This window comes from Gadus macrocephalus, chromosome 8 (assembly GCF_031168955.1).
Source record: "Gadus macrocephalus chromosome 8, ASM3116895v1".
Lineage (NCBI taxonomy): Eukaryota > Metazoa > Chordata > Actinopteri > Gadiformes > Gadidae > Gadus > Gadus macrocephalus.
Window position 1 is genome coordinate 22,882,295 of NC_082389.1, and position 27,326 is coordinate 22,909,620.

The 27,326-nt window shown below is 43.1% G+C and overlaps 1 protein-coding gene across 2 annotated transcripts; it reads left to right on the forward strand.

Moving 5' to 3' along the window:
• Positions 1-1,720: 1,720 nt before the first annotated feature.
• Positions 1,721-25,673, forward strand: LOC132463644 (F-box-like/WD repeat-containing protein TBL1XR1). 2 transcript variants are annotated; one of them, XM_060059945.1, is made up of 17 exons: positions 1,721-1,928; positions 3,165-3,231; positions 7,582-7,689; positions 9,269-9,371; positions 9,608-9,753; positions 12,218-12,473; positions 13,288-13,420; positions 13,614-13,755; positions 15,522-15,585; positions 15,672-15,769; positions 16,038-16,098; positions 18,301-18,422; positions 19,607-19,681; positions 20,035-20,162; positions 20,837-21,002; positions 21,541-21,642; positions 23,036-25,673. In XM_060059945.1, exons 4-17 carry the CDS (start codon positions 9,314-9,316, stop codon positions 23,060-23,062), a joined length of 1,578 nt encoding a protein of 525 aa, XP_059915928.1. In that variant the 5' UTR covers positions 1,721-1,928; positions 3,165-3,231; positions 7,582-7,689; positions 9,269-9,313; the 3' UTR covers positions 23,063-25,673. The 2 variants fall into 2 exon arrangements, with proteins under 2 accessions (XP_059915928.1, XP_059915927.1); XM_060059944.1 differs by lacking the exon at positions 7,582-7,689.
• The last annotated feature ends 1,653 nt before the right edge of the window (positions 25,674-27,326 follow it).

Genomic DNA, 27,326 nt, shown 5'->3' on the forward strand with positions numbered 1-27,326 from the left:
ACCGTAAGAAATCGAAAGGACATAAGTACTCACTCATTTGACTTTTGAACCATAATCTATATTGAACTTGCGGAATCTACAATAAAATTTCCGATATTTCAACGACAAGCAGGTGAAAGAGGCATAATTAGCCGTCTAGCCCCATAGACTCCCATTCAATCTGGACTCGCCCGCGATCACCCCCAGTGGATTTCTCATGGAACTACAACCAAGATCGGTACAATGGGGCGTATAGGAAGTGCCCAGGCTCTTCGTAGACGGGCTCTGCCTGCGCCACTGAGCAGTTTGTATAGGAATGAATGGGCGGCCATTTTCCAGTCCGTGGTCCATCCTTTATTATGTCCATGGAGTGGACAAGACCGACAATCTCCCCATCGGCATAACTAGAACTCCACATGCCCCGACTTTTAATGGTTTTCCTCCTTTCGATGCTTTTATCCTCCCCTTGGAAAAAACCTAACATTGTCAAACTTCTTCACGAAAGTGTTTAGTTTTCTTTGCATGGAAAAATAACATTAAATCCACAAACAACATATGTGTAATCCGGGGCATATAAAGACTGGGACAAGAAACGAATTACTTTCTTTCCATTGAAACCCATTCATATTTTTCGATCTCATAGGTCCCATGGGCTCTACCGGAAGGGGTGTGACTTCGCCTAACCATTTGCAACAATACCAGCCAATAACTTACATAGACTATATTACATAACAAAATAGAGAAATACGCCTACAACCATATTTGGGGATATCCTTTAAGTAAAGGATGGATTTTCTAGATATGCTTCATTGTGTGATCTGAACATTTAGTTGTCAGAATGAATTAATATGTGTGACATTAATATGTCAAAGTAAAACATTGATCGCAAAAAAGAAATTCCGCCAGTTTTGTCTGTCCCAGGGTGAAAGAGCCGCACAGGATTGGGGTGGAGTGTAGTGAGGATGACCAGTAAGGCAGAAATGAGCTCTAGTGGGGGATGGGCACGTTGTTATGACTGGTGCTTGGCTGGAGAAAAGCTCAAAAGGCCTGAGGCATGCATCCATTTACATTGGATTTGTCAAGTTCGCTTAGACCATGGGAAACAATTTTTATTACTTTCACGTGCAATCGAACAAGGTAAAAAACGGACTATACAAAGATAGTCGTTTTTATTTTTTATTTTATATATCAGCTGGAATGCATTTGCAACGCAATGTCAGTGTAGATTCCTCTTTGGTAGAGGCCATGCATAACATATTTGGTCATTGCGCATCGATATATTGAAATCACATAAAATCAAATCAAATCATAACTATATGGCAACCATTTGGAACACCAATTATGTTTTGGTGAGCTAATATCCCAATTGGTAAAAAAAAAAAAATGGAATCACTGTCAACCTCCATACAGTAGACTACTGTCACTGCCAACCCCAATACATTAGGTTACTGTCACAGACAACCTCAATCCAGTAGGCTACTGTCACAGACAATCTCAATCCAGTAGGTTACTGTCAAAGAACACCTCAATACAGTAGGGTACCGTCACTGACAACCTCAATACAGTAGGCTACCGTCACTACAAACCTCAAATCAGTAGGCTACTGTCACAGACAATCTTAATCCAGTAGGATACTGTCACAGACAACCTCAATCCAGTAGGCTACTGTCACAGACAAGCCCCATATAGTGTGTTACTGTCACAGACAACCTCAATACAGTAGGCTACTGTCAACTGGCAGCCCATTTCTGCGGGTTAGGTCACTCCTCTGTGCCGAGCATCTGAAGCCGTCGTTAGCTTCTTACCGCCTGGCTCTTTAGCTTTAATATTATCAATAGTTTTTATGAGAATACAATTAATTTCGCGATCGAACGAAATGGATAACATGGTTTGATGTAATAAAAAGGAGCACAGAAGAAATCGTCAATTTAAAGATCTTATGCAAGCAGGTAGGGGATATCAAAAACACTGTCGTTAGCTTAACTCGCTAGTATTCCCGTGCACGCTAGCTGTAAGCGGGCTTTGAAGGCTGACTAGTTAGTGGAGGATATTGTAGTTGAATATGTTGATGTCTTTGCCACCTTTATTCTGAGTTTATCGCCTTAGAGAAGCGCGAATGGGCATAGCTCAGGTTTGTTAAAGGGTAGAGGTAAACGAGGTGTTTTGATGACGGGCGGCCTCTAGCTAGCAGCTAGCTGAGAACACGGGGCTACGGGATAAAGATACCCCGGACCCCGACAGTATCTGGCCAAACATCAATCATACATCGGTGTTTTTAGAAAGCATCCGAAACAATTGCTGTTAAATAAATTTTCTTTGGATATAATAATTAATGAATTTGGTGTTTTAGTCAAACTGTTTTCCGGTGTAAGTTCCTCAGTCATTGACTCATCATATAGACTAAGTCTTATGACGTTAAGGCACATGTTTGTATCCATTGGCTGAATTTAAGATCTCTACCTCTCCATACGGCCGTTTCTACGACATGTTTCAATAAGAGACAGCTAACATAAACCTTCATCTCATCCGTCTATACAGGCTGGGGGAGCACGCTGGTTCTCTCCATTCACTCAGCCTTGTGCGGGGGATGGGCATTCGATTCGCTACTGTTAGCTCCATGCCACTGTCAGCTCCATGCCACTGTGGGCAAAATAATAATAATTGGATGTTGGTGGTTATTAGGTTGTTGGTTACATCGTGGATGAATAAACTGCGCTTCAGTAAGATGGAACTAAAGCTCTTTTATTCTAAAACGCCGAATACTCATTCAAATCCCGACCTCAGTTATTACAGTCTTAGATATGCTACTGTAGTAGTTACAGTAGCATATCTACGATATGAATCCTACTGTCCCTAGACGTTTTATTTGTTTTGAGCTTGTGCGTGGCATAGTAGACTTTGCACAACAAACCATTGCCTTCATTTGAATCACCTCGTACCAAATCGGCTTTAACTTGAAGTTTGGATGACCAAACCCCATAATAAACACAACATACAATGTAAATGGTATTTATTGCTAAATTGTATATGTTAATGTTTTGATTCATCTAGAGTGCAAAATAGGGGATAAGCTACATATAACGGAATGTTATATCCTGACATATAGATAATAATGTACTATTGATAAGATTAACCTGCATAGGTGATCCAAAATAGCATACTTTATTTGAATTTATTTCTTCCAGGGCTCCAGAATTCCCGCTCAGGACCACATGACCCAAGATGGACCTCTGAAGACCTCTGATCACATGGGTAGCTTATTATCATTTCACGTCTTTGTTGAATTCGTAATTCCAATGGGTCATAATATGCCGTGTTCCATGGTCTGTTATTTCAGAATAGCAGACGAATAACAATAGCTGTGAATAACAGATCGTTGCTATGGACACTAAAACCCAATATTTTTGCGGAACCAATGCAATACTTCTTAAATCCAGAGGCGGGCCGTCAGGGCCATTAAAGCCTTCTCTCACTTTCAGAACAATACATTATTTTTATTTTTATAAAATATATAATTTTTCTATCTATTTTAATAAGTTTGTTCACATAAGTCTAAATACCTATTTATTTGTTTTTCCTTCAGTTGCGTTACCTCCAGTGCGATAATATATATATTAGAGCCCTTATCCAATCTGATTATTTCCCTGCGCTGTCTCCGGGTAAAAAATAATCTAGCCGAGGCCTTCAGAATCCTGAGAGAATCCCCTCGCTGTTGACGCTAATGGGGACTATGTTGTTGATTGACATGTTCTTCAACCAATCAGATTTCGAGTATGCCGAGTTGGGCGTATCGTTTTACACGTCTGGGCCTTCTGGCTGGCCTTGTTGTTTGGCGCCATCAGGAGGAAAACAATAGGAATTACAACTAGCTAGCAGCGAAATTATATAGTGGTTCTCAAACTTTGAGTACCACCTTAGAAATGATTTGGCTCTCCAAGTACCACCGGAATTAAAATAAAGTGCGTAGGCCTATAACTACATAGAGTTTACACAGAAGGCATTAATATTAATAATACGATTTATTATTCACATGACTTTACTTGACTGAAGCAGCCTTACTGTCTGTAACTCATGTATTATATTTAAACACTTGCAACGGGATAATACTAACAATTGAACAACTGCTTCAATAGGGCTACCCAGCAAATGGGGATATCATCTGGCATATAACATACCAGTCAATCTAGTGAGGTTATTAACAAGTATACTGCATTAAAGCATTCACAGCACTGAATATTAATTTTAACAACTGCAGTCAACCAATCATGTGAGGTAAATTGTACTGCATCAAAACATTCAAAGAATTTAACATGAATATTTAAATACTGGAGTCAAACAATCCTGTTATAAGCAATCATGCACAGCAAAGAGAGAAATCATGTGTACTGCGAAAACACTGTAATCAAACTATCATGAGTAAGAACAAGCATATCATAGAAAAACAACGTATTCAGTATTAAAAAATACTGCAGTAAGTGCCATAAGGTCAGAATATAAACTATGTTTAGGTTTGAAGGAGAATGTACTCAGGCACACATTGAAAATTAGGCCTATCATGCTTAGTGAGAGGGGTGTGATGTCTGGGTCGATTGAGATTAGCTTTAGCCTCAGACTTGGTTCAGTATCCAACCTGTTTCCAGCACTCGAGATGAGGGGGGATGGCATCCCCCTTTGGAATTAAAATGATCAAAATCATCCCCCTTCTGAAACAGCCATCCCCCCTTCCCATCCCCTGTTATTTTATCAATTAATGTGGAAATATTACCGCTATTTCATTATAGCGGTTTCCTTTTTCAATTCGGCGCAAGCAACATTACTTTTCCCAGGGACAGATTTTACAGCGATACTGCATTCTCGGGCAGTATGCTATTGCGCAAGCACGCAGGCGTACTTGCGCAATAGTGCCTTTCACAAGCTCTCATTCCCCACCGTACGAAACTGACACTGGTAGCGTGAAGCAGTCTCTGCATCTCAGACATCGCTTCCGCAGGCAACTCTGTCCCCTTTTCTCCCTTTCATTCCAACCCGTGAGCAACGCTAGTCTCCCTTCTCTTCTGAATGCATTTTAGAAAAAAAAGAATAAGAATCAGTTTTTAAAATCCTTAAATGTGATGCATGCCTCCGAATCGTGTGATGCGTCCGATCAGCTGCGTTTTTGGGGATAAAATAAGAGCGATGACATGACAGTAGGGATGGGCCGATAGTCGATTCTATCGACTATCGACGATAGATGGATTCCATCGTCGATCGTCTCAAGTAGCCGATAAAAAGGCGATAATTATATTTAAATAATATATACATTTTATTTTTTTTTAAAGCGCTGTGGTAGCTATTTTTTCAACTTAAAAAGCCCCGCAAATTGTAATTGAAATTAACTGGCACCGGTGGAAAACATACTATGTAGCGCTGACCTGCCGTATTCACTCACTGCTGCGAGAGGAGAGGGGAGGGGAGGGGAGGGGCTCGAAACCTACCGGTCTGCTCGCACAGCGAAATGACATCACACCCCGCTGCACCATTTCCGGGTCACAGCTGTGGTACATGAGCTGTGTTCGAAATCGTTCCCTATTCACTCACTCACTATTCCCTATAGTGTTCATGGTATAGTGCACTACATAGGGAACGAACAAACGAGAATTCGGACACTACGCTGAACATTTCTAAACGTCATTTGCGTCAGTAAATGCGCCGGGTATTTGTGTGACGCAGACAGATGCGCCCAGATCATGTAAACAAACCGGGCACTCTCGAGGAAAGCTGGAGGTTGTATTGATGTTGAATGTTACATTTCCTTGAACAAGGTTTTTCTTATTAATTTTGAATGTTTCATTTTCTTGTTAAATCCCAAATAAATTGTTGATATTTCTAACCGAAAGCCGAAAAGCCGTTTTTCTTATTAATTTTGAATGTTTCATTTTCTTGTTAAATCCCAAATAAATTGTTGATATTTCTAACCGAAAGCCGAAAGCCTCACATTTTGGGTATTTTAAGTGCACTATATAGGGCATGAAATTAACCAGTGAGAATTCGAACAACACTACAAAATAGCTGTCATCATGACAGCGCCGCCGGCGCCGACGCATCGAAACTTAAATCAGCGGAGGCTCACGGCTCACGCTGGTCTAAGGGGAAGACCATCGTATTCGTTTTTTAAGAAAAAATCGAAAAATAAAAACGCCATTTTTTTCAAAGTGATAAATTATTATAAATAATTAATATTATACAATTATTATAAAGTTGCCCCCCCGATAGTATCGACTATCGGCGATCGCTAGGGGGCGCTATCGGACGATGGAAGCTTGTAGACGATTGCCCAACCCTACATGACAGTAGTCATCGCTCTTATTTGCGACCATTTGCGACCAAGTGAAGCCTGGTCGCAAATGAAATGAGAATGCGCACAGCCTTGTCTGAAAGCGCAGGATATTCGCTGCGTCGCTGCATCCAAAAGTCCAGAAATGTCTGGCTTCTGAAGGCAGACTTCAACGTCTCGTCACAGGACGATTTTGCAAAATTTTTGCTTCCCCTACTCGTCGTCGCAGCAGTTAGTCAATGCAGGTTTAAGATCATGCATATGATGGGTACATGCACTTTTTTTCTTTCACGCTTCAAAAAATCATTCATACTCTGCGTACCACTAGAGGGCGCTCGCGTACCACCAGTGGTACGCGTACCACAGATTGAGAACGGCTGATATAAATCATTAAATTAGATTTTTTTAGATTAGATTCACTTTACAATGGATGACAGAGGAAGAGGACTGGATATTGCGGCCGACTTGTTGAAAAAGTCTTTTTCGAGAAGGAATTTCTCAGAAAAGCTAGAAATTGTGAAACAGGGACGACCAACACCGCAGCTAGCTGCTCTGACCCAGCCTGGCAAAGGATTTGTGCGGCACTTTCATCCAGCAACTACGAGAGGTATAGTTGGCTGACAGTGTCAAGTGGTCATTGTAATATGTATTGCTGGAAATGCTTGCTATTTGCAACGGATCAGTGCGAATTATAAATATGTGCACTTTATGTTGGAAGTATAGACCATTGAAATAAATGGCGCGGTGCTTATTCTTCAAAACGAAAGCTGGTAAATTGTAAAAAATGATTTAAACTGTAATCAGACAACGGTTTTCGTTTACAAATTGTTCCTAAACGTCTCTGATTTACTAACCGGTTACACGTGTACCCCTAGTGTGTCTAGTGAAGAAACGAACGAGTCCGGTAGAATAAAGTACCCATCTTGTCAATAATCGGTGGCCGCTTCATTCCGACCTGTAAGCAGACCAACTGCCGGTCAAAGCACACAAAACACTAGAGACAGGAGTCACACAGGCTATTTTTGCGCGCTTGGCCCACTCTGGATAAATGTCGTTCATATTCATATCGCATATGAGGACTTCGCAGGCTGTGGAGAAATGCAATCCTCCGTAGCCACGGAGAGCTGTCATCACAGAGAGGGCATCTCGTCGCAGATTTACGGCATCGATAAGAGGAGCGGAGTCAGCAGACTATTATTTAGACAGATTATTAGCAAATTTCAATCTGACAATTTGACCGAAGGGATACAATTTTGTCTGACATTTAATTTTTCTATTACCGGACAAAGGAAACCCTGGCACTAACAGCTCATATCACGTGGCTGGATCTGGACTGGAAGGATAATGGGAGTTAGAAAGGGCGTGTCGCGCTTCTGCCTTCTCACACCGCGAGACAGGTTCGTGGCTTGAGTGTTGCGATTTCGGTTTCGATACGCATATCGTTACAGCCCTAATATATATATATATATTTATTTTTTATATATATTGGTAGTCAAGGTGGGGCCCTATTGTTGTTAAGGTGGCCGCTGTGTGTTTGGAAATAGAAAAGCAGCCTAGTCCCTGGTGAGAGCCTCAGTGCATGAAGTCACACGTTGCCGTGCGTGACTGGTCTTACTCGTGAAAGTCAAGCTGGGGTCAAGTTTGTCCTTACAATAATAGGAGAAGGGGAAGGGGAATACGCTGAATTGATGGCCTCTTAGATACTACTTATATATCCATTTCTTATTTTTATTTTATTTATTATGTGGACCAGGCTGCCCTGTTTTCACTGTTCGGGCTATTGTTGCTCGTGATGGTTGAGTGAATGGATGCATTCACCCTTTTACAAACACCTAAGGTATAGAACCGGTCTCATAAAAGTTGGCACTGGTCAACTGCCAACTGCTGATGGCTGATTTTGCTCTTGAGCAATGTGCTTGGGGTCTTCTTTCATGGATTTGTGTTCTTGGACTTACACTTTAGCAGTCAACAAGATGCTAAGCAAATATAGACCCAGGAAAGAATCGTAGTTGGGGTGTCCCAGCAGAAAGGTTCTGGGTTTGAAGCCATGTCTCCAGTCTACCTGTAGGCATCCTTGAGCAAGAGGCCTAACCCTTGGTGGTTCCTGAATGGCCTGTCCCTTTTGATATAACCCTCTGATACATTAATAAAAAATAAATTAATATTTTAGTATCAACAAACAGCAGCAGTCTAATTCATAGCTTCTCAAACTCTTCAATATTCCTGTTCACTCTCGTCTTGGTATTATTGGCCTGATTCTCACCGTAAGTTTCCAGGAAAGCCGTAAGTAGTGGCTCCCTGCTGTTAGGAGGCAGAGTGGAGAGGGGAAAGTTCTGACTATCCAACTGTCCATTATGACGCTCCTGGACCTCCATTCAAACTCAGCCACTTGTTTATTTTCCACCAGTCCTTTTTAAACCTTACCTTCTGCCTTACAAAACACCAGGCTGTATCCACAGTGTGTTGGCGGACCGTGGATACAGCCTGGTGTATCCACTTGCTCCTCCAGCGCCCACTTCCTCCTTGAACAAATGGCCAGTAATTACTTCCAGTTGTGAGCTAGTAATTGGATCTCATCCCCTCCCCAGTGCCAGCATGGCCCCACTATCCCCCACAACCACTGCCTTCTGTCTTGACAGTGCTTTATGTCTTTAGTGTCTTCTCCATTAGCTTCAGTCGTTTCGTCCTGTTTCTCTGTATCGCTATGTACAGTTTTGTCTTGCATGTTGTATTTGTATACTCTTACATAATCTGCCACAGCAGCCATTTGTAATTCCTCGACTCTGTTTTAAGATATTGCAAATACCGGACACAGACGCATACACATATACTCACAAATGCAACATATGCACAAACACAAGGCAAGCCTCTGCCTTAAAGTCTTTTGCTTGTGTTTAATACTATATGTCTAAAAATGAAATTGTATGTTTATCTGTATATGTTCTAATTCTACTGCTTCTCTCTTTTCTGACCCAGGCTCCTATGCAGCGCTGGCACATGGTTTAACCACCAGGACTAACAATGAGCATAAGCAGTGATGAGGTCAACTTCCTGGTGTACAGATACCTGCAGGAGTCAGGTAGGAACCGCCTGCTTGGAAGAAGAATTGATCGTCGCTGTTCACCCAATATTCATACCGTCAAGAGATCAGAAAGGGGCTCTGATCTGCATTTCAACCTTCATATCTCATGTGTTCATGCGTCATTAATAATAGATGGACTTATGGGGACTCTAGATCATCTTTATCACAACCCTCTGTCACCTTCTGCTTATTCCTGTCTTATCACCATCTCTTGGCTTCCTTACCCCTCTCAGGCTTCTCCCATTCAGCGTTTACGTTTGGCATAGAGAGCCACATCAGCCAGTCCAACATCAATGGAGCCCTGGTGCCCCCAGCAGCGCTCATCTCCATCATCCAGAAGGGCCTGCAGTATGTGGAGGCCGAAGTCAGCATCAACGAGGTCCGTAGCTCCCCCACCCCCTCCGTTTCTCTTCTTTTGAAGTAGCGGCATACAGTGTCTATTCTGTGTCCAGGGCCCATTGTAGGGCCCTATGAAATCCGTTTTATTTTTTTCCAAATCCGTTTTTTCCGTTTTAATTTTCATGAATTCCGTTTTTACACTTTAAGCAATTTAAATCTTTAAAACGAGTGTCATATAAGTGCGAACGAATAAAATTCTTACAATTTAATCAGATAGAAGACTACATTTATTAAAACATCCCAACATTGCACTGTTTTTAGTGCTTCAAATAAAAACAACATGACATAAATAATAAAGTGCTTATAAACTCTTTTTTTATAAACTCAAATTGTGGTTTGAAGGAGCGTGCCCTGGCTACGGCGTTCATTGTTTTTTATATGGATTTTGGACTTCAAGTGGTCATCGCACGTATCTTTGCGTTTCCAATCGATAGTATGTTGACATATTCTAGAAAACAGCTGATCAACTGAGTGATAGAAGTGTTTTGGATATTGTTCGGCTCTGAATTTGGGGGTTAGAACCGAATTACGGGCGCTTCAACTTCTTCTTCGGCTACTTGTTAGGAGCGGGAGCGGGACCTCATCTCATTCTCATTTTCGACCGCTTATCCGGGGTCGGGTCGCGGGGGGAGCAGCTCAAGCAGGGGGCCCCAGACTTCCCTTTCCCGGGCCACATTGACCAGCTCTGACGGGGGGATCCCGAGGCGTTCCCAGGCCAGTGTTGAGATATAATCTCTCCACCTAGTCCTGGGTCTTCCCCGAGGTCTCCTCCCCACTGGACGTGCCTGAAACACCTCCCAAGGAAGGCGCCCAGTGGGCATCCTTACCAGATGCCCGAACCACCTCAGCTGACTCCTTTCTAAGTAAAGGAGCAGCGGCTCTAATCCGAGTTCCTCACGGATGGCTGAGCTTCTCACCCTATCCCTAAGGGAGACGCCAGCCACCCTTCTGAGAAAACTCATCTCGGCCGCTTGTACCCGCGATCTCGTCCTTTCGGTCATCACCCAGCCCTCATGACCATAGGTGAGGATAGGAACGAAGATCGACCGGTAGATCGAGAGCTTTGCCTTGCGGCTCAGCTCTCTTTTCGTTACAACGGTGCGGTAAAGCGAACGCAATACCGCCCCCGCTGCTCCGATTCTCCGGCCAATCTCACGCTCCATAGTACCCTCACTCGCGAACAAGACCCCGAGGTACTTGAACTCCTTCACTTGGGCTAAGGACTCATTTCCTACCCGGAGCGGGACCTATTGTTTGCAATCCCGCCACCTAGGCTGGAGTGGTGGACCGGGGATTTTTTTTTACATTTTTGTGGGAGTGACTGCTAAACATTCAGTGACGTTAATGTCACCTGTGTTGTTTCCCTTTTCCCTCGAAAATGAATATTGTAAATGTGACACGTGATGTGCCTTGTTCCTGTTACATGTTATATGTGCTGCAGAACAGGAACCTGCTGGAAATCAGTTATTTTACTGAGACAGGCCCGTTTTAAATTGTAACTTTGTTACTTTTAATTAGAGCTGTCAAGCGATTAAAATATTTAATCGTGATTAATCGCATTAATGTCATAGTTAACTCACGATTAATCGCGATTAATCACAAATTCTTTTTCTATGCTAAATATCCCTTGATTTTTTTGTCCCATAATTCTTCTCATTTTAATTCTCATATCAACATGGTGAAGTGCATCGGCTTGTCTTGTGCAAATGATTTTTTATTGATAACAACATTGGCATATACTGATCAAAACAGGACGATACAAAAAAAGAGCCTATAGTGCAATTAAACGACTGCTTTGAACAAATGTCATTTGAACATAGCAGTCAGGCAACTGCTTCTTTGTTTTGAGCCAAAAAAAAAAAAAAAAAGTTGTATTTTTTTTTGTAAATAAAATATTTGCGTTAATCGCGCGATGATTTTTTTAACGCTGTTAAAATTGGTTTGCGTTAACGCCGTTAATAACGCGTTTAACTGACAGCTCTACTTTTAATACTTTCCTGTATAATTAAAAACAATAATAATAATAATTATCAGTAGATTTTTTCCGTTTTTATTGTCAGATTCCGTGATTCCGTCCACGTTTTCGTTATCGCGGAAATCATAGGGCCCTACCATTGCAGAAAGGCCTTTCCTGTCAATGAAGGCTCCCAGGCAAACCTGTCTTTGGTTTTAATTAGAAAAGCAGACCTGGATGTGTTTTTTATGCTCAACTTGATTAGCGTTTTGTTACTTGGCCCAGTTAGCGGAGCTGAAACATTCTTATAATGGAGCTTGAACTGCCGCAGGCTCCAGGATTCCTTCCTTAACGCCAACCGCCCCACATTCCAACTCATGACTTCACAGCAGTTATTAAATCATCACCCAGTGATGACCTCGCCAACCAGAAGAAGACTTTGTACACTAACCCTGCCCACCTTCTTCTTCTTCTAAACACTTGGACGCAGGATGGGACGCTGTTCGATGGGCGACCAATCGAGTCGCTGTCCCTGATCGATGCGGTGATGCCCGACGTGGTACAGACGCGACAGCAGGCCTACAGGGAGAAGCTGGCCCAACAACAGCAGCAGCAGCAGCAACAACCCCAGCAGCAGCAGGTGGCGTTGTCCGCAGCCAGCGGGAGCACCGCAGGGGGCCAGCCGGCAGCAAAGAACGGCGAGGGTGCTCCCAACGGGGAGGAGAACGGCGGCCACGGTTTAGCCAGTAAGGAAGCGGCTTGGTGTGGTGGGCGGGGGTGGGGGACTTAATTCTTATCCTTGGGCTGCTTAGTCCCATTGTGGAAAATGTTGATGAGGCCATCCAAAACCACCCATTCATAATTAAATTACGATCAGATTAAGTAGTTTTCGAGCAACTAATCGTTTCAGCCTTATATTTCTATAATAATAAATATTTTATTATTATTTTAAATTATAAATTCCACTGAAGAAAACAAGATTTCAGATGGGGATTTTAGTGCGTATAACAGTGTTCATATACAGTGGCCAATCTACACAGTATTTATAGATCTCAGCCCCCAGCAATGATTGGTCCAAACCGATATGAAGACACCCTGTTCCCCCAAAGCCTGTCTGCCTTCAGACTAATGTCTTCTTTTGGCAGCTGCCTTGAAATGCAAAAGGGAAATGGGAACAGATAAATGTCCCTCTCCCTGTTAGTTATCTGAGGCGGATCATTATGTATAAGCAGCATTTTAAAGAGTGTACTTTGTTTAGCAGACTGTCGTGTTTGCCAACTTTACTATTTACTATAGTCAAAATTACAATTGATCACACACACGTTTGTTTGCATCACAATTTGTAAGGACAAGGTAGAGTCTGTAACTGCTCATGGTCGACTCCCAGGCGACTGTACTGAGTTCGATTCCCACCGTCCACACACTTCTGTAGTCATCAGAGTGCTAGATGACCATACCCTGCCTGCTCCATAATGCCTGTCTCTGAATTCCCTGTTGGATGGCGTTTGATCAATCACTGAATGCTGGGTGATGAGCAGTATACCCTGTGTGTTGGCGCAGACCACCACGGGGAGATGATGGAGGTGGAGCGGGACGTGGAGATCCCTCAGAGCAAGGCCATGGTGCTGCGGGGCCATGAGTCGGAGGTGTTCATCTGTGCCTGGAACCCGGTCAACGACCTCCTTGCCTCGGGGTCAGCATCCTGTTTCATCCCCTCACTTCCTCTTTATTCTCCGAGTATTTTCTCGGGCATGCTGTTCTGTTCTTCTGAATTAGATTTCCAAATGATGACTCAATATTTTTCCCCCTGTACTTGGCAACTTGGCAGAAGCAGACAAAGTTGGCGTCATTTTCAGCATGCGTTTGTGTTGTGGTTGTGTGAGCAGCTCTGGAGACTCGACGGCGAGGATCTGGAACCTGAGTGAGGCCAGCACAGGGGGCTCCACCCAGCTGGTCCTTAGGCACTGCATACGGGAGGGCGGCCAGGACGTCCCCAGCAACAAAGACGTCACCTCGCTCGACTGGAACGTGAGTGTGTGTGTGTGTGTGTGTGTGTGTGTGTGTGTGTGTGTGTGTGTGTGTGTGTGTGTGTGTGTGTGTGTGTGTGTGTGTGTGTGTGTGTGTGTGTGTGTGTGTGTGTGTCCCTGTCGATTGCGAACGACTGCACTTAAAGTTGTTGTTGCTCAGTATTGCGTTGACCGCTTTGTTGCTCTTATTAGTTATAGGCCTTCCCAATGTCGTCCAGAAGCATTGGGGTCTGGGGCCGTTGATGACGCCCCAGGCTATTTGGAAAAAACCGCCTGTGTAAGCTTGATCTTTAAAGAATATTTAACGTTAGCCGGCTATAGCCGGACATTGGCCGATTGCACGCACGCATGGCCGGTATAATAAAATGTAAACGGCCCACATGCCCGAGAAAAAGAAAGAAAGAAGTTCGCATTTATGTATGAATTAATCAGTAGCATATGAAAACCAGTAGCGGTTCCTGGCCGAGCTCACCAGGGAGGAGAACACGAACGTGCATTCATGAACGCGCGCAGTGCACCCGCACATGCATACACATGTCACTCAGTGGCCACGCTGTGGAACGCTGATTGGCTGTCGTCACACGAAATTTGCGTCAAAGTTGAAATATTTCAACTCGAGCGAATTTGTCGTGGCACAAATCCTCGTGAACGCGCTCGCCTGTGCACGGCGAAAGTGTGGCGCGAGAAATCAAAACGCCGGTTTTGTCTCGCGAAAAATTTGCCCGATACGCGTCTCTACGTTCACTTTGTATGGGATCTTGTCGCACCGTCGCGTTTGGTGTGAGCACACAAATCTTTCCCGACTGGGGAAAGCTGGCCAAAATCGCCAGTACAATCCCCGTGTCCAGTGTTCCTGCGGAACCAGCCTTTTCTCTCCAAAACAGGATTAAAACATCTATCAGAAACCGCCTAGCTGAGGAAAAGGTGACGAGGCTGATGCGCATATCGAGCCTTGGGCCGGGGTTGAAAGACTTCAACTTTTCGCGAGCAGTGGAGCACTTCCATGCCATGAAGTTGCGCCGAAAGTAGCCTGCAAGAATTGCAATTATCGAATTAATTATTCTTTACCCGTTTACCATTTTTGCCGAGAATGGCTGTTTTTTTGCCTAGGCTAATTTAATAAATGGCATTTATTGAAGAAACTTAGTTTGTGTCGTTTGTCGTTTAAATGTGGACTTTTGGTAATTACTTAATTATTAGTGAATAACGTCCGGAAGATATTCCAAATGTCCGATATTCTGGAATAGTGTCGGACATATGTCCGCCCAAGAAAAAGTCTAGCGTGAACGCTGATCCCAGCCCTCCTTTCAGGCTTGCCTCCTGAGCCTCTTGCCCAACATGATGAGCTGGCTAGCTTCAGCAGTCGGCCTGCCTAGCCTTTTGGAAGGCTGCGGTCATGCACATGAGTAAAGGGCAGAGTCCGCACAGGTAGCTGGGTAGGGAGTTAGACAAACACGGAGGGGAGGCCTTCATTAATTTGATTCATTCATGCTGCGCATCATATCGCTGAAAAGATGCAAAGACAATAAATAAATTACAACATAAATTGATTCCCTGTCTAGCTTTAAATTGTAATCACAGCCGTATTGATTGAACTATAGAGCTAGTTCTTAAGTAGATTTTCAGGTCATATAACTAATAATAATAAAAAAAATCTTATATTAATTTCGCCCAAAATGTGAATGATTAAATATGAATATAAAAGTGAGCTGACCATGTCAGTATTATGTTAAGCTGAACATTAATCAGAAGGTTCTCTGGTTCTAGAGCGAAGGTACCCTGCTGGCCACGGGATCTTATGACGGCTTTGCCAGAATCTGGACGAAAGACGGTAAACCCTTCCCCTCCCGTACTCAGACCGTTCAGTTGAACCAGTGGCATGGGGAGCAGAGGAATGACCTGCTGTGTGTACCGTAGGGAACCTGGCCAGCACATTGGGACAGCATAAAGGGCCGATATTCGCCCTCAAGTGGAACAAGAAAGGAAACTTCATCCTCAGCGCAGGTGTAGACAAGGTAAAGGATACAAAGTGTTATTTTTATAATTTCTTTACGTTTTAAAGCCTTTTAGTTTTGAAGCCTTTTCTAAACAAAATAAAACTGAATTACATTGAAAATTGTCTGTTAAACTAAATAATTGGGACATAATAGATTCAACAGCTGAATAGGATTGGTCACATGCTAGTGTGATGTGTTGAGGTCTGTGACTTTCTGCACTTAAAACGAAGGCTCATGTTATTATTAAACGTGTTTATCACATCCAAGTGTTGTTGGTCCTCTCCAGACCACCATCATCTGGGACGCTCACACTGGGGAGGCCAAGCAGCAGTTTCCTTTCCACTCAGGTGAGAACCCGGGGTCGAAGTAGGGCTGGGCGATGTGGACCAAAAGTCATATCTCGATATTTTCAAGCAGAAAGCTGATCTAAGATATACATCGATATTTGTTGACACAATAACATAGTTGCCTTTGCCGCGCTCCAACTCGTCATTCTACATCGGGGGCGCTGCTGTGCTTTAATTTCTAGCCTGCCTGCATCGCTGTGCTTGTTAACCTGCCTAGCTGAAGCAAACTCAATCCTAAATGTGGGTGTAGGCCAGGGTAGCTAAACATTTTTTAATTAATCAGTCAAAAACAGTCGGAGCAAGATGTGGCAAATGCATTTGACGGACTCCATGTTTTGCGCTTAAGGGGATTTAAAAAAGTGACGTGAGTGGAAGAGCGGGGCCAGGGCAGAGTGTGTGTGAGCAGCATGCCAGATTGGGCAAGATTTCCCGCCCAATCTGGCAAACCTGGGACCAACCCCGCTGCAGCCAGTATTGCCAGATTTTGTGGGAATTTGACCAAATCTGGCAACATTGTGTGTGAGCCGAAGGCAGAGCGGGACGTAGAGATAAGCAGAGTGAGGAAATAGCAGGCTGCAGGTGCGGCTTGGAACTTTTCTTTGGATTCTTCTGTAATTTCAACACAAATGAACTGTTTAGATGTTGACGATAGCGTCTCGTTCTTCTTTGAAAAAATATTGATATATTTAAAATACCGATATACCACCCAGCCCTAGGTTGAAAGTGGTTAAAGTTATTGGTCACCCTCTTGTGTAAAGTTTAATTTCAGCGAAAATTGAACCCAGGGTCTTTTCGGCATGAAGACCCATAAAATAACCCTTCCAGACATTTTTCTTCGTTGATAATCGAGTATTGAGCTTGCCCCGAACAACAAATTTAGCTTAACAATCTCCCCTCTTGATACTTGGCTGTTTTAAATTTGTTGGCGCCGCTATTATTATTTGCGTTTCCATTGCCAAAATCTGGTAACTGGTACCTGGTACTTTTTTAGTCTCACCTCCGTTGAGGTTCCATGAGAGCTGAACCGGTACTTTTGTGTGACGTAAACAGGCTGCTGGCCACTGATTGGCCAGAGAGTGACGCCACTGGACGAGCGCGACGTCCGAGCCTGACACCCTACACCAGGTGTTGTGCCGTCCGACATCGCAGCCCCTTTCCGGGTTATAGCAGTGTTTATATCCTATCATCACAAGATGAGCAACTTGTCACAGAAAGCGATGTCACATTTTATAGGCGACCCACAACGTAAGATATCTCATTCACGATAATGAACTACAAGGGCACTAAAATACGTAATAGTTTACAAGTCATACATGTATGCACGATGTGACACGCAGAAAGCGCAGACGAAATAAGAGACGAAATAAGTTCACGCGGAGAGGGTGCGATTTCAGACGGGGATTCCATTTCCACCGGCATCTGAAAATACTATCAGCGGTGTTCAGTCCACAATAGTGATTGATTATTGAACTCCGCAAGATCAGTGCACAAGAACACGCTGTGGACCGTGACAGAGGTGGAGACGCTCCTGTGTGTAGCCCTGTCTGTTTATGTGTCTGGTGAATAATCATGCGAATCTTCGCGGATGCATGCTTTGTGAATCATGCCCACGTTGTAGAGGTTCTTTTTGAGATGGAAACACGACGTGCCTGGAACCAACCCAAGTCGTGCCGCTCTATGTCCTGGCGAGTTGAACTTCTACTGTGGAAAAGCGGCATAGGAAAACAATATTTTTTAATAACCGCCCGGTCGCTAACTAAGTTGTTGATGCTTAGTTTTATGTGTAGGGACCATAGTCATGGAACTGCGCTGGTTTGGTGCTATTTCAAGCAATATTAGTGGTTAAAAAAAAGGTTTGGAAGCGTTCGCTGTGCCCCTAGCCAATAACATTGAAGCCATTTGGGCTGTTACATTGCTCCGGGCACGCTGTATACTTGATTATTAACAAAAAAAAGTGTCTGGAGGGCTTATTTTATGGGTCTTCATGCCGAAAACGACCCTGGGTTCAATTTTCGCAAGAATTAGACTTTAATCTGAAGATTGTATTTGACACGTGTCCTTTAAATATTTCATATTTACCTAGCTTAGCATATCTGTATTTCAAAGTTGTAGCACGATCTATCTCTCACTCACTCACTCAATCACTTACTCACTCACTCACTCACTGTCACTCAATCACTCACTGTTTCCCCACCCCATCAGCGCCGGCCCTGGACGTAGACTGGCAGAGCAACAACACGTTTGCCTCCTGCAGCACTGATATGTGCATCCACGTGTGCAAGCTGGGCCAGGACCGACCTGTCAAGACCTTCCAGGGACACACGGTGAGCACCCTCTGGGTGATGGTGCTGCCGACCTCAGGCAGTGGGAGGAGGAGTTTGGGGAAGCCGGGGGCAGCCCTCTTTCTGAGGAGCTCTGTTCCCTTTGACACTTCAATGCTCGTTGTCTCAGTCGGTGTCATCAGTTTCCTCTGTGTTGATTTTTTTTTCCGAGTCACTCTGGGAACGAGCAATATACTTGTGTATATTCTGGGCCTCCCCTGGCCCAGAACATTAATCAATCACATCGATGTATCAATATAGGCGGGCCAATAGCGTTGCTGTTTTACCGACCGGATACGGCAAGAGTCTTACCTATTGGTTAGCTCCACTGGTCTGGATACGTCACCCCTTGTATTATTCTGATTGGTCATAGTGTTATCCAATGTGTGTTATCCAGTGATATTTTCAAATGCACGCTTGGTGCTGCCCCTCGAGTTGGGCCATTTTCATTACTCGTTGCCAGCCTCCCTCAATTTACATCATAAAAATGACACAATGATGATAACCAATGTTACAATGTCACAATTTAGAAAAATTAACATTTATTGAACTGTCTGTAAATCACGCAGAGCTTCAGCCCTTGAGGTTAAGTTACTGAAGTTCACCTGACGTCTCCACACCTTGAAGACCTTACAATCAGATCAGGCCTGGCTCTTTGGCAAAGTACAGCTGTTCTACACACTGCACCCTAAATAAACCAAATGTTGTGTAGTCTGTTTTGGCTCATTTTGGACCTCTGCCTGGATGGCAGCTCGACTCTAGTTTTTATCAACTGATTGTTTTCCTTTTAATTTCTACAGTTATGTATTTATTTTATAACACTAAATGCTAAACGATAATATCCCCTAGGATTGCTCATCAAAGATTTGATGAACTTGCACTTCGGGACTAGCTCCATTCACCCGAAGAGAAATCACACAGAGTGGTTCATCTATCAGGGAAGAGATGATTGGTCAGAAGGACCCAGGAGCCCTTGTGATTGGTCTGAAAGAACCCAGAGGCCTTCGGGATCCTAGATTGGCTCAGACAGGCAGAAGCAGTGCATCCATTCTCAGTGCAATTCACTCTCTCAACTGATGGATGGCTCGGCCATTTCTTACAAATTACGCTCAAACATCAGCTCTTAAATCGTACCTACTTGTTCATGTACCTATCCTCCCATTTCTCCCTCCATCTTTTCTCTGCAGAACGAGGTCAACGCCATCAAGTGGGACCCCACTGGCAGCCTGCTGGCGTCCTGCTCGGACGACATGACCCTCAAGGTGTGTGTGTGTGTGTGTGTGTGCGTGTGCGTGCGTGTGTGCGCGCGCGCGTGTGTGTGTGTGTCCGCTTTGGCTCGGTGTGTGTGTCCGCTTTGGCTCGGTGTCATGGGACCATACTCTTAAACACTTTAATCTCACACGCACGTATGTACGTTCATAATAAGTCATGTGGCAGACGCTTTTATACAAAGACGCTTACAAGTGAGGCACAATTTTAATACACACGCACATATATATTTTTTAATATTTTTTAATTTTCTTGTGATAAAAAGTGTAGGTCAGTGTGCCATACAAGCCACCAGATGGCGCTGTAACATTACCTTGTCTCCTCATCCCTGTCTGCTACTCCACAGATCTGGAGCATGAAGCAGGACATGTGCGTTCACGACCTCCAGGCCCACAGCAAGGAGATCTACACCATCAAGTGGAGCCCAACGGGCCCCGGGTCCAACAACCCCAGTGCCAACCTCATGCTGGCCAGGTGCAGTGAAGCTTGCTGATAGGTAGTGGGGAAACTGTAGAGTCTTCCCGGAGCTCAGGAACACTGACCTGGAAGCCATCTTTTTCCATAAATTGGTTTGGTGGAGTGAACTGAAAGCCTCGGTCACCTGTCAGCCATCTTGAATGACAGATGGCCACGAGGTGAATACGGCCCATGGTGAAGTAAAACCAGCCTTTTTCTAGATTCCATTATTTATAACTAATAATCTGTTGTAATCTGTTGTAATCATGTCCTTCCCAATCCTTATCGGAAGTGCTGTGTTGATATTGATGAGGGAGTGGAAAGATTCCCTCACTTTGATCAAAAATAAAAAAGTGCATACGAACAAACATCTACACCCTACTGGTGGTGTCAGACAGTGGAAACACAAGTCAGATTTTCGATCTCTGTTGAAATTCTCCGCTGGGAGTTCAGCCCCCCACCAACCCGTCTCCTCCTCTTCCTCCTCTTACCCGTCTCCTCCTCTTCCTCCTCTAACCCATCTCCTCCTCTTCCTCCTCTTACCCGTCTCTTCCTCTTCCTCCTCTTACCCGTCTCCTCCTCTTCCTCCTCTAACCCATCTCCTCTTCCTCCTCTTACCCGTCTCTTCCTCTTCCTCCTCTTACCCGTCTCCTCTTCCTCCTCTAACCCGTCTCCTCCTCTTCCTCCTCCAGCGCGTCCTTCGACTCCACGGTGCGTCTGTGGGACGTGGAGCGCGGGGTGTGCATCCACACCCTGACCCGCCACCAGGAGCCTGTCTACAGCGTGGCCTTCAGCCCCGACGGGCGCCACCTGGCCAGCGGATCCTTCGATAAGTGCGTCCACATCTGGAACACGCAGGTAAATACGCCACCTTCCACATCTGGACACCAGCTGCATTGACCACCGGATCTGATGGAAAGAAGGGAAACAATCCTCTGACTCTCCAGTGCTCATAAATCACAATATAACCTTTGACGGTCCATCGGAGGATCAACAGACCATATGATATCATTAATAAAAAGATAAGTCCATTGGGAAATGCTACTCATGAACTCAAGGTCGTTAACTTTGATAATAAAGGTATAAATTAGACTTAAATGTTGTTCACCTTGAGCCCCAACAGTTCAAGGTTCAGGTTCACATTTGGATGCAATGAAAGGGAATCTTTTATATATCTGCTTAAGCTAATGCATTAATTGTCACAGGGGCCGCAGTGTCTCCATGTCTTTCTATGTCGGTCTCAGTCCTCAAACACTGCCCATGTCTCCTTACGTGATAAGACGTCTGTGGTTTATAAACCCATAAGTGGTTAATCAAAGTATTGCAGCTAGGTGCATCAGGATCCTCCTAGCACCGGGTGGTGCTAACATTGTGGTGCCGTGTGTGTTGCCCTCAGACGGGGGCTCTGGTCCACAGCTACCGCGGGACCGGGGGGATTTTCGAGGTGTGCTGGAACGCCATGGGGGACAAAGTAGGAGCCAGCGCTTCAGACGGATCGGTTAGTCACTCCACATTCTGAAAACTTTGTCCAAAAAAAAATAAATTGCCTCTAGAAACCAGAAACTCTTCAAGAGATGATATAACCTCTGAGAAAAATGACATTCATGAGACGTCTGGTGTGTAGAATGTAGCAGCAACTAGAGGTAAGGTGGCAGATTGAACCGAATTACACCCACCTCAACCCCCCCTCACCAAGGACTACTGTGGCCTGTACTGGCCTGTATTGTGGAAGGTGCCAATAGGTATTTCCGTTTTGAAAAAGCTACATTAATTATAATCACACAACGTCGATTTGACGGCTCTAGCCTGCAATTAAATCAGTTGAACCAATAATAATGGGGTATGTTTGTCATAGTCACTGTAAATGTTGTGGTCCATGTCAAAGGTAACAGCCTGTTTCCGTTTCTCAGCAAAGAGTCCTATTGTATCCATTGTGGTGAGATGCATTCATAGACCTATAATTATTCATTTTTAATTAACTGTTAATGTTTAGAAACTAAATAGATGAATGGGTAGAAACTGTAGGTTGATGTTAATAGTTAGGGTGGAGTGAGGTTTGGCGAGCAAGCAGAGTCTCGGTCAGAAGACTGTGATATGGCTGATGGAGGAGGCAGGGTTTGATGCAACACAAGTCAGTTTATTTTCTTATTCTTCAGGTTGATTTAAGCTTTATTTTGCATCCATTTCCCCCATTATATGTATTTATCATTCATCTCAATAGCATTCAGTACTAGAGAACAGCACTGCGGTATGTAATAGGTTGCTTTTAATAACACGAAGGTGTGCAATTGTATCACAACTGATTTGTTTTGGATACAGACTTTCTCAATATCAATAAATGAGGTCTCTATTGTTTGGTCATCTTTCCAACAAGGCTAGGGGGTTAAGGGGAATGACGTCATTGACATGCAACCTAATTAGTATATGTTTTGTACCGTTAACTTAAATAAAACTACGGATTTCTCTGTGCACATTGTTGGGAACAATTGCTAATGTAGGAACGCGCCTCAACATTATATATATATATGATGGATATATTTATGCAGGAATAATACATACTGTATATACCTTTTTAGAAAATGCTTATGAATATTCTATTCAATTTCTGTCTTCTTCCGCTAGATGCTAATACATTCTACACACTGCACCCTAAATATTACTATTGTTTTATTCACTTCTGTTTTTGTCTGACATGTGTTGAACATTTAAATTGCCTTTGACATGTAATTTATAGATTCATTTTCCGGTAATTTCTTCAAGATTTGTAAAAGGGATAAATAGTCTAATTGAATGGAACCAATGGGCTAAAAGGCACTAGATATCAAGGCTGGTTGAAAGCGGTCAATGCCACTTGTGGGCGACTAAGGCTGTTTCTCCTCCTGTCTCCACAGGTGTGTGTACTAGACCTGAGAAAATGACGCTGGTCTGAAGGAGCCATGGACCGACTGTGAATGTGTACATAGCCAAAATGACTGTCTCTCTCCCTGTCCCACACACTGCTGTAGTGCCATCAGCCGCCAAACACACACACACACACTCACACACACACACACACACACTCACACACACACACACACACTCTCCCCCCCCCCCCTCCCCCCCAAGCAAAGCAAAGGACTCCTACCAAGCAAAGTTGTCGAGTCGTGGTGTACATCAATATGCGACTCCACGGATATACGTTTGTGTTTGGTTGGCCCTGACGCGTTTGAGATCCCATCAATATCTCACAATGAGCCGACTTTAAAAATCCATACCAAAATGTAAGGAATTTGTAATCCTTTGTAAAATAAATGCTATGTTATTTCATTTTTTTGTATTTGTTCTGTGTTGGCATGAGCATATTGCACAAGCCAACTTGTCCTGTGGATGTTGTTTTTGAGGAAGTTGTCAGTCGCTTTAGTTAGTGGGGGGGGAAAGGGGGTGGTCATCTAATGACACTCAACATTCTTTTTTGGTAGTTTTAAAATTATCATGCAACACGGGAAAAGGTTGTTTAGAATTTGTCCCTTTTTTGTTCTTTAATTTTGATTTCTTCTAACCAATTTAAGAAGGCAGTGAGACCATGTGCCATGGGCCCTTGTTTTTTCTTTTCTTTCTCTTGCCCGGCTCAAACAAGACTGCATTTCAGGTGTTTCAATATTGAACAGGTTAATAAACAGCTAAAGAGCTAAAATCTCCCAAACCAACCGATTATCTCTGATGGTGTTTATATATATCTCCAACGGACGCACACAATCACATGAATAGAACGCACAAACAGACATCATGCTGCTGGATTGGGGGTGGGGTAAAGGGATGTCTCACCTGGCGATCTGTCTGAAGCCTTATTTCCACCCCTGTTAGCAGGGGCGGTGGCTAGGGGTGTATCTCCTGCTCTTGCACACAGAGGGCTGTGCTGGAGTCCACCTCAATACTGCTTCTCTGAACTCAGGGGGAACACAGCTAACCACTAAGCTAAAATGTGTAATCAGTATTGGGTAGTCATTAGTGCCCTATCTCGCCACCACTTGCATCTTGTTGCTTGGGGTGCAGAACGATAATCAGACCTATTCTTTGTTGTCGGCATTCTTCTCACTTTTACCTTCTTTTTTTGCCCCGTTGTTTTATCATTCAATCAGAAGCGTTTGACTCCCAGTGTTGTGCGGAGGGTCGCCATAACACTCTTTGTGTTAGGAAGAGGCCTAGCTGGAGTCGCCTTTCACTTCACACATCTTACAGCTGGATGGATGACATCGTCATGTTCAGTGCTTTGACAATGCGTTTAATGACTTTCTACTCCTTGCATTGAATGCCTGTCCGTCTTGTTTGGCTGAATGACTGAATGTCTAAATGTTTAACTCTGTGAACACACCCAAAATAACCTTAGTTTGCTTGCTTTTTATGAGGAGAAAAGTTGTTGCTCAGCATTAACAAGCTCTAATAGACGACATTTAGGACATTTTGAGGACAGATTTATTGGCTACTTCTAACTCCAGAGATTGTGATTTGAAGCAGGCTTGTTTTTTTTTGGTTTATGTGGGAGCAGACTTGTGTTTTATTACCTTAAATGTGACATTTGTATGTGTGTGTGCACACATATATACTACAACATGGCATCCTGCATAACTCTTCGAAGAGAGCAAAGCTATGGAGTCTGTTATTTGGATCCATCAGTCATGTGGGATCTTGACCATGTCGAATGGTTCTTTATAAAATACCATTATACAGTCATTGCTTAAAAAAACCTGAGCCTTTGGTTAAGTTATGGTGCAGAACTACATGAGTGGACACCTCTGAAGGCCACATACTGTCTGAGCTGCAGGACAAGATGAGACAGAAGGAAGGTGAATAGGCCTCTGGGCTTTTCCCACCTTTTATTTTGGGGTTGGTCATGCTGGACTAACCTCGTCTTGGGCTGCTGCAGACCTAGCTTCGTATCCAACATCAATCATAGAATAAATTGGTCAATGCGAGGAGTTTTCAAACATTCAAAAGTTTTGCTTGCAGTCTTTTTAAAGAAGGTTAGTTAAAAAAATTATGCATCGAAAGTTTTTTCTACTGTGTTGAGGTATTTGGAATTTTTGCTTTGAAATGGTCGCTGGTGATTTAGACCGTACCACAGAGGCACTACTTCATAAGTATATGGCAGTGGAATGGTATTTTATAATGTACAATTTTTAGATAAGCCTTTTACACTGCATTGAAGTGCGTTTGCTATTATTTGTTCCTACCTGAAGTACTTATTCTATCTTTGCTATGTCATAAAAATGGGCCATCCAATTTTTGTACTCTTTACACAAATAAGTTTGTATCTCATTTAATTTGTAGTTATGTACTCAAATATATTAAATCCAAATTTCAATGGATTTTTAACACGTCGATGTAAATACAAGTTTTCTGTTTTTTTTTCTATTTCTTTGCCCTCTCCGATTTTGTATTATTTTCCCTTCACATACATGGTTGCAGAATCTGCAGTCTGCTGATCTGACTATTCCTCACTCAAGTCGCCAGTTCTAGAATAAAATTTATTTTGATAATATCAAAAAGTTATTCTTGGCGTTGCGTTTTTAATCCATGCATCCAAACATCTAAGTGCATCATTATTGAACGATTATTTTATAACCTAACGTTATAAAATAGGATGAGGTTATAGCAGGTTATGGGTTGGGAGCACTGGGAGCCAATGGATGACCCCTGATTATTAATGGAAAAAATGACAAAATACCTAGGTCTGCTACATACACTAATTAAATGTCGGGTGGGCAATCTGGAGAAACCAACCAGAGTTAACGGAAAGAAACTGGTAGGCCATCGAATCATTTGATTTAAGTTATTAATTTACAGACGGGTAATGGTCATGTGGGCAGCAGTAAAAATTCTTAACCCTTGCAAATCACTGCCATCAGCTTTTTTTCTCTCTTTTTTTATGGTCAGCCTCGGCTGCTTGGAATCCCCGGCTGCTCCAGTTTTTTTTAAATTAAAAAGCTTGAAACTTTTAAATATGAGTATTGAATATCGTATTTTTTCATACCTGCAACTTGAATTAGTGTATCTCAAGAAGTCGACATTGAAAAAGAATGAACTCAAATCGTATTTTTTTTCTACAACTTCAAATACCATACTTTAATTTAAATGGTTAATTCAAAACAAATACATTCAGATGACCTGGTTTTCACAGTATGATGAACAATGTTAGGATTTCAAAGGTGTTTATATTTCCATATACAAATTCAATGGCTTTTAAAATTATAAACATGTCAATGTTTTGCTTCCATATATGGCACTTATTTATTTAAACATAAAAAAATTAATACGTTATTGTTAAATAAAAAAAAGGTATAGAAGGCCTCACATCCGATCCCGATCATCTTTCAAGGAGAGCACCTTCCTTGAAAGAAGGTGGTAAAGTGCACCAAAGACACAAGCTGTGTTCGAAATCGTTCCCTATACACTCGTTCCCTATTCCCTATATAGTGTACATGATTTAGTGCACTATATAGGGAATAGGGAACGAGAATTCGGACACTACGCTGAACATTTCTAAACGTCATTTGCGTCAGTAAATGCGCCGGGTATTTGTGTGACGCAGACAGATGCGCCCACATCATGTAAACAAACCGGGCACTCACGAGGAAAGCTGGAGGTTGTATCGATGTTGAATGTTACATTTCCTTGTTCAAGTATTTTTTTTATTAATTTTGAATGTTAAATATTCTATGTTAAATCCCAAATAAATTGTTGACATTTCTAAACGAAAGCCGGAGACTCCATCATTAAATGTATTCGTTTTCGCGGTTATTCAGCTTCTTCTTCTCCTCCGGAAAAACACGACCGCATTGCATTGTGGTATACGGGAGTAACATGTAGGGAACATCGTATGTAGGCCTACCCTATTTTAAGTCCACTATATAGTGCCCTATATAGTGGACCACTGAGAATTCGAACACCCTACAAAATGGCGTGCACCCTATTTAGAGCACTACATCCATGATAGGGAACGATTTCGAACACAGCTTAGCCATGTTCCGACTGCGGGATCTGTTTGCGAGTGGTGGTGAAGAAGTGTTGGTCAAGTTACTTGGAAAAAGTAATTAGTTACTGATTACTTATCCAAGAAAGTAATCCAGTTACTTTACTGATTACTTATCTTCAAAAGTAATTAGTTACTTTACTAATTACTTTACTTAGTTACTTTTCAAAAAC